The sequence below is a fragment of the Falco punctatus genome, assembly GCF_963210335.1.
Source record: "Falco punctatus genome assembly, chromosome: 17".
Lineage (NCBI taxonomy): Eukaryota > Metazoa > Chordata > Aves > Falconiformes > Falconidae > Falco > Falco punctatus.
Window position 1 is genome coordinate 3,762,968 of NC_137597.1, and position 8,038 is coordinate 3,771,005.

The 8,038-nt window shown below is 41.8% G+C and overlaps 1 protein-coding gene across 8 annotated transcripts in view; it reads left to right on the forward strand.

The window, feature by feature from the left end:
* Positions 1 to 7,843, forward strand: part of ILRUN (inflammation and lipid regulator with UBA-like and NBR1-like domains) — a 30,715-nt gene extending 22,872 nt beyond the window's left edge. For 2 of the 8 annotated variants that reach the window (XM_080367546.1, XM_080367553.1), the window contains exon 6: positions 3,632 to 3,864. In XM_080367546.1, the coding sequence (XP_080223672.1) occupies positions 3,632 to 3,688 (57 nt within the window). In that variant the 3' untranslated portion in view covers positions 3,689 to 3,864. The other 6 variants (XM_080367548.1, XM_080367551.1, XM_080367549.1 and 3 more) reach the window with 4 other exon arrangements.
* Positions 7,844 to 8,038: the final 195 nt, after the last annotated feature.

Below are 8,038 nucleotides of genomic sequence, written 5' to 3' on the forward strand. Positions count from 1 at the left end.
TGTTGTCACCAGCAAAGATTGGTAACAGCTCCATGTATCAAGTTGATGAAAAATCACTTACTAAGTACAGCTTTGGTGAGTTAATGGACTTACCTAAGCCTTTCATAGCTAAAATACTAGATTTAATTAAATTCCACTTTCGGTAGTCAGCTTTAGGCTGGAGGTGGCTTTCCCCCCCCCCCCCTCCCCCCCTTGCCTATTGTCTGAGTGCAGAGCTTGGCAATTGCTTCGTAGTTGATTTGCACTTGCAGGTGGATAGATGTGGAACTGCTAATACATGCACTTCTGAGAAGGTTCCTGTGTAGAATTTCTGGATGTGAGGTTTTGGCAGTAACGTGGCCTTCAGTTTTCGCTAGGTCTCTCTCCCCGTGGTATAGATCCTTACCCTTCCTAGTGAGAGAGGAGTGGTGTGGGCACGAGGAGGTAACGTGTACCGGCAGACTCTCTTGGCTGAGGAGTAGATGCTTTCTTTTCTAGGAACATAGGTATAAGAGATACCTGTTGGCGGTGCAGAGGGCATAGCAAAGGTCAGCTATACCATGGGAAAGAAAAGCCAAAAAGGAGAGTGAAGCACTACCAGAGAGGATTTCACTAAATTTAAGTAAGTTGGTTTAGCTAGTAACCCAAAGTTTAAGATGAGTACTCTTAATGAGATGTGAGCCATTATAATCTAACCTCAGATGTAGGGTAAGTGGCCTTTCTTCCCTTTGTTTTTGTTTTATTTTGAGGGTTTTGTTTCTTTCTGTATTTACAGAATATTCTTGGGTAGACTTGAAGTGGATTATCTGAGATAAAAGCAAATTTCTTGCTTCAGAAGGGATAACTTTACGGTCCTTTTTGGAGATGGGTGGGGTACGTGAAAGGTCATTGATTTTTTGAGGGTTGTCTCTACTACAGCGTTTCTATTTGTGACATAATAAAACAGCTTTTCCTTTGGAGGCCATTATTAAGGTAGGTCTAAAGATCAGAGTCCTGTTCCAGCCTTGCTCTTCCTGTCCAGGCCAGGAGGTGTTCTGCCACAAACTTGCTATTTGTATTGGTACAATACTGTTTCTGTAGTGAACAAGTTTGAATAGGTTTGACATCCTGGATACTTGGTCTCTTTTAAAATCACCAGGTGAACATGCTCACCTTCCCAGCTTTAGGTCTAGCAGCACTATTGCATGCCTTCTTCCTACAATCTGGAAAAGATGATAGTTGTGGGTTTTTTTCTAAAAAGGGGTAAACTGGGAATACCACTTAAACAGAAGAGGACTTCTTGAGAGGTCATACTGGCACTATTAAACCACCTGCTCAGCAGATGGTATTCCAGTACCTGTTAGGAAAAGTCATACCTGGCCCTTCTTCCCCACTTCCCCGGGGACTTGACCTGTACTCTGCTGCTTGAGAGGGGGAAAGAAAACGACTACATTTGGAGCTGTTGTCTTGTGATCCACTGTTGATGTGAAAGGCTTTATTTCAAGTTGTAGGAGCAGACAAAGGAGTTGTTGGGGGGTTGGTTATATAGTTGTACATTAAGATTCCTGGATTGTATCTTGGGACCTCTAGTATTTTTTGTCTGCTTCCATGTATCAGGAGAACGAAGTGAATCCCTAGTCACGTTTGATGCACCATTTGGTGAGATATAGCAAAAAGGATGGGTAAGGTCTAGTGAAGGCGTTCAGAAGGACCTATGTCCTGTATTTAGAAGTAAAGTGAGCCCTGAAATATCTCTCAGATCACTGTGGAGGCTTCCTCTCTGCCAAGAGATCGTGGAGGACCCATCATGCAGTTGCATGAGACCATGAAACCTTTGAGATAAAACTGGCAGTTTCTGGCATCTCCAGCTGGAAAACATACTGGAAGTTGCCAGACCTTGTCTGTATTAATTCTCCCTTTGGTGCAACTGAGCAGGTGTGACTTGGCCTCTGAATTTCCCCGTTGGAGTCAGGATCGTAATGACACTGATGTGCCATCTGCTGCTGGATTATACAAGTATATCAATGTTTCACAAGTGGAAACATTCAGAATGCTTTTTTTATACAGTAGCACAGAGTAGGTGGTTTGGATGCTCCGCACAGTGAAACAAAGTTACCTAGGAAAAACCAAAACAAGAGACTGAGTTCCCTATAAGCAGACGAGATGAAACCTGTGATACGGTTGGAACAAATGGAGTGTGAGCTTTATTCCTGCTGTAGTGTACGCCTTCCCTGGGTCCACCCTGCGCACCTTATCAAATAAACTGCTGGAAGGCCGTAGTTCAGGGTCTGTGTTCAGGGCATTGCTTTAAGCATGTTGTTATATCTATTCCCAGTGGAGTTTTTGCATGTTCTTAGAATTAAAGATGTGCTTAAGGATAGGATGCTTATCTCGGGACAGGGATGAGCTGTATTAGAGTCCAGATATACCCATGCATGGGTATTTTATTCTCCTCTTTGGCAATCGCTTTCTCTCTGTATCCTCGAGAGAGATGAGGCTAATATAGCTTCCTTCTATTTACTCGCTCCTGTCTCATAGCAACACTGTCGAGGTCACTGCTGCTCTCTTGTGACAGTCTTTTACATTAAAAGCGCAAGATGCAGTCTTACAGTGCCTGGGGAATTAAATTTCTTAACTGAGGAAAGAAACATACAGGTTTAAATGCCTAAAAAGATCTGAAGTGGATAGCCATATACTGACACTCAGATTGTACTTGTCACCTCTATGTAAAAAATACATATATATCTCTCTCGAAATCCGTTGCCCATATGAATTGAGGAATTGCTGCTTCCTGTGTAATGCAGAAAACTACGTGTGGAAGTTCTGATTCGGCAAATATTTGCCCGTACAGAACGATTTGCATAGTCACTGCCATAGCAGAGGGTGTTCTATAGCTTGTCTGGTTTTAATCTGTTCTGTTCATTACTCATGCTACTCTTAAAAGCCCAATGAAATATAAGCATATTTGCAGTTCACAAAATGAAAATCACAAAATTAAACCACCTTTTTTCCTGCTGTATCTATGCTCCCTGTCTTTCTTCGTTCTGTGTGGAGCTGAACTCTGATCCGTGCTACTTGACAGCTTTCTATATGTAAGGGGAAACCAAAGCGTGCTGTATTCTTAGAGCCTTTAACTGGCTTCCCCTCTCTGAGTTTCAAAGTTGCTGCTGTTTCTAGGTGCGTGCTTCTTCCAAACCAGGGCGCTCCAATTTGTATATTTTTGGAGTACCTCTGTAAACTTCAGACAAATTTTTTTTTCACTGCAAAGTATTTGGGTCCCAACTCTTATTTGTGGGTAAGATGCCTCAGAAACGTTTGCATCCATGTAGAAGAGAAGTTCCTCCCATCCTGGTGTTTGGGCTTCAAACTGGGCTAGTTGACCATGTGGTTAAATTAATTTAGAACAAAATGGGAGAACATTGGACTCAACTACCATAGCTACTCTTTGACAGCCACACAGCTGCGTAGCATCTGCAGGCTAAACTGATGTTGCATGAGCTGGTTTGCTTATCTGGTGAAAGACTAATGTGTTTGGATGCTGCATGTTAGCTCATCCATGAAAACCGACAGTCCGTGTGCTTTCAGACTGTGGGAAATGTGAGATAATCTGATTTTAGCTTAACTTTGCTCCATTGCAGGCCAACAGAGTTACCCTGTTCTTTTATCTCTGCAGACTAAAAGCACGCCATTGATTAAGTTACAAGAGCTAAGTTGTTGCATGGTAACTTAACCGTGTACCTGAGCCCTCATGTACTTCATCAGCTGTGTGCATCTAAACCAGCCCTAGGAGTGGCTGCACTGTGAGAAGATTCTTAACTGCCTGGTGGTCTTAACTGCCATGCCATGTTTGCACAGCATGCATGGAATAAAATAATAATAATAATAAAAAAAAGTGCTCAATACTTTGTTCTTCTGTTTGTGTTCAGTTTACGTAAGTTAGTCAAGAAAACTCTGCGTAGTTTGGAGAAGCACTGACTAGGAGCGGCCCAGGAGGTGACGAGGAAACGGGGACTTGTAGCGTTGTCTGATGCTACTGTCAGTGTACACTGGGAGACTCCTGTATTGCTTTGCAGCTGTGCATCAGAAACTCCTGTCTCTCTTGAAGTGTACCTTTTATTGATCTTGACTCAGTCACAAAGGTGAAATAAAGATAGCTATTTGAAAGCCTGTGTTGTGATGGTTTATGAAAGATTAACTCAATCTTTGTTTTATTTCTAGCACAGGTGCCTTCATTTAAAGAGCTCAGTATTTACCAAGGCCTTTGACTTTCCAGAATGTCTCATTTCCTTTCTAGATACAGAAGTCAAATGATAATTTATACCAATAATTCGCATGTAGAATCTTTCCTTGGAAAAACACGGTCCTCTGTTCTCACAGACTTTTATCTGTATGAATAGCTAGTATGCTTTCACTAGCAAGTTAGCAATTACTTCTGTGGAAGATACTGGAAGAATTGAAAGTAAATTTGCAAAGCTGCAGCTGAGCTTTTCATGAAGGCAGTCATGTCATTTTGAGAATAGAAGGAAATTCACCAAAAATAGTGTAAATAATTCTTCATTTGAAAGAATTCAGAAAAACTGCAATTGTATGCAGAATTATTTTTGCGTGTTTATGATGTAAAATATTGCATACAAGGGATAATTATTCTTGAAAATGTCATATAATGGAGTCTGGTATATTTGCACTGCAGCAGTAACTAAAGTTTTCAGGTATCAAGACACTATTACACTGTGTGTTGAATAAATGTACTGAGAAACGACTGCTCTGCAGAGAGCTTGCCTCTTACTGAGGAAGAAGAAATATTCTCATTTCACAAAGGGGAGTGAGAGTTTCTTGCTCAGGGTCTGATGTTAAACCAAGTCTACACTTGATCTTAAAGAAAAGAAACAAGTGTTTTTTAATTTCGTACGTTCTCATGTACACTAATAAATCTCACGGGTAAGTGAAATGCAGTGAAGAGTGGCAATCCCAAAAGCAAAGATTTTGGGCTCGCTCTTCTTGGTGACAGTCCCTGCCCCAGGAGAAGGTACCGTTAGTCACAGATTCGGGGACCATTGTTGGACTTGCTCGTGAGAGAAGCCCATCTAGGGATGCCAGCCTGTTCAGCGCAGTGTAGCAAGTGGTACAAAGCTGTATATATTTAGTAATCTGAAACGCTGAAGGTGAGCTAAATTCTGGTTTTAATTAACACATGATTAGCGTAATTGTGTAGCTTTAAATTAGAAGCTATGGAACATGGTATCTGAAGATCCAGAGGGGTTTCCCTGAAAACAAGGTTAATAGCGTCTTCACAGGGTCTCTCTCTGCATACAGAAAGACTAATGAACTGTTCTCGTGTCTGACTTCAGATGAAGACTCTGGGCTGTGTCCTGATTAACTGTGTTAATTCTTTTGTGTCATGGGGTGCTGCAGATGTCTTGGCTTACAGCACACACAAATGAAATCGGCAATGTTTTGCCTGTGACATAAACTGTGAAATCCATGACGGGTACAGCGCGGGCTCCGCAGCGCGGTCCCGGCAGAGGGAGCAGGCAGCTGAGAGCAGTTGGTGTTTAAACCCTCTCGGGAGGCTTGTGAGTGCTTGCCAGTCAGTGTCTGCAAACAAAGCCTTATGTGCAGGTAACTAAAAGATGAAGCAAACTCTGGCACATGTGTCTGTACAGGTCATCGGCCACAAATCCTGTTTTTCTTCTGTAGAGCAGTAAGTACGATAGCTTAGGATTTTGCTTGTAACATGGTTTTCCTCCTGTGTCCTTGGGGGTTTTTTTTGTGCACCTAGTCACGTTATTTTAATGTTCCTCTTCTGCTCCCCTTCCCCCGTTTTTTTGGAAATATTGACTATCTCAGTCTCTTGATTTTGGTGGGAGCTTCTCCTTTCTGAGGTGAACTGTTGTGCTGGAATCTGCAGGGTGTTATCTTTTTAAAAGATTCCTTTGCAAACCAGGAGGAGTGCAGCGTATTCCTAGGGTAAAAGCATGTTTGGTTTTCCATCACTTGCATGTATTTCTGTCTTCCAAGTTTCCAGTCTTCCATGCTTCCCACACAGTTCATGAGACGTCCTGTTTAATAACTTGCTAGTCCTCTACTCTTGGTTGAATTTTGAGAGCTGCTGATAGATGTTTGATTTTGCCGTTGTCTTGGATCTTGCCACCTGATATATCCTAAAGAATTAACTTTTCCACCAGCTGTAGCGAGATTACAGGCTTCTTATCGCATTACCTTTATCGCATAGATGTACAGCAGAGCTCTTGAGCTTGGGTTTTTGCAACTGGGCTTCAGCTGGTGAAGTTGAGACTTTCTTTATCGGTTTCTACAAGTCGTGTTAAAGACTCGTTACTTTGTGGCTGGTGCAGTGAGGTTGTAACAGAGCTGTAGGAGGACATGCAGGAAACGGTGTTTGCTTTGAAGTTTGCCCTGTTGAAGGCAAAATGGTGAAAACTGAAGTCGGAGCTTCACTCAAAGACCGAGAATGGCTTTGTGCTAATTGGGGTCTCCGCTGTCTTACTCATCAGTGTGCTGGAAAGAAGCTGGACTGTGTTACAAAAAGCATTTGCATAATGATCTTCCAACTTTGACAATGAAATACAGTGAGCTTTTCCCACTTCTGACCTGGGTATGTGTCTGGATCTCACAGGAGGATTTTGTGTGTGCTTTGTACCTTCATCGTTGTGACAAACTTTATATCCCTGTGACTCGAGAGATCTCTTGCCTGCCTGTTGCTTGCTTGCTTTTGCTTCCTGATGAAACCCTGGATAGCCGATGTGAACAATAGAAGTTACAGAAAGAAGTTCCTGTTCACTTGAGACCTGTTACTAGATCTGTCATTTAGGTGACTCACTTCAGGATGTAAAGGAGGAAAAATGGATTTTTTTCATTAAATATTGTGTTTGGTTTTTCAATCGAGGAAAATGTATATTGTTGTCTTGAGAGAGGAAAAAGTGGCGGTTGTGGGAAGGTGGATTTCCAAGTCTTGATTGATTTATTTTCTTCTTGAATGGACTCTCCCACCAGTTCACAGCCTGTTACTTAACTGTTTGCTGTAGTCTTTAGAACAGACGTGTGAAACTGTGGTTGCTTGGCCTTTGTAGCATCTATTAGGGGCTTTTTGCTCTGGTGTAGAAAATACAAGTTACTTTGTGGCCCAATAACACCTGGGTATTACCTGGCCTAAATAACACCTGAAAGAGGTAAGTGGATAGCAGTGGCCACCTCTGGGCAAACCGGCTAGAAGCGCTGAAAACCTGTGTTTTAGGAGTATTTCGTAAGGCTAGACAGCACAGGTCACGCTGCTGGGTAAGGGGTTGCATTTGGTTCCGAAGTACTGGGATGGGATGGTCGGTATATGTAGGTGTTACACTGACCAGTTTTATTTTTTGCCTGTTGAAATTGATTATGTCTCCAACTTTCTTTCAGGGTTTCCACGGTCCTTATCCCTTCGGACAGTCTTAAAACACAAAAACACAAAACGGGTATCGACAAGAGGAGAATTTAAGAAAGAACTGACTTTTGGGGGAAGGGAGGGGGATTCATGTGGCAGACAGACACAACGTGGATCCCCCCTTCTCTGCCTCCGTGTTCTGGATAAAGAAGAAAAAACAAAAGCCCAGTAACTTAAGACTAGCTGTTTTCAGAGGAAAATACAAAATCTAAGTATGCATGTGTGAATGCTGGATTTCAGGAGTGTTGTTAAATGCTATGAGAAAGAAAATATACCAACACCATGGGTTTGGGGTTTTTTTTAGAAATCATTCTCACACATAATTAGGTAGTTTAAAAAATGAAAATGAAAAAGCCATCTTTAAAAAAAAAATATTTTGCCTACAGAGCGGTTGTAGTTTGTGCAAATGTTTAATTTGTTTGTTTCTTGTTCATTTATTTTTTTTTTTTTAATAAGGGACAGCGTGCATTTTTATGGAACTGTCATGTTTTGCTTGCTACCGAATGGGAATTTGCTTAGCATCTTCTGGGGCTTGTGCAGTGACTTCTTTTTGTTGGACATTTTTTTAGTGACAGGTTGGGTCTGCACCCAGCTCTGCATTTTTAATATCATCTGCTGGTTTTAGTTACCAACTTTTTAATC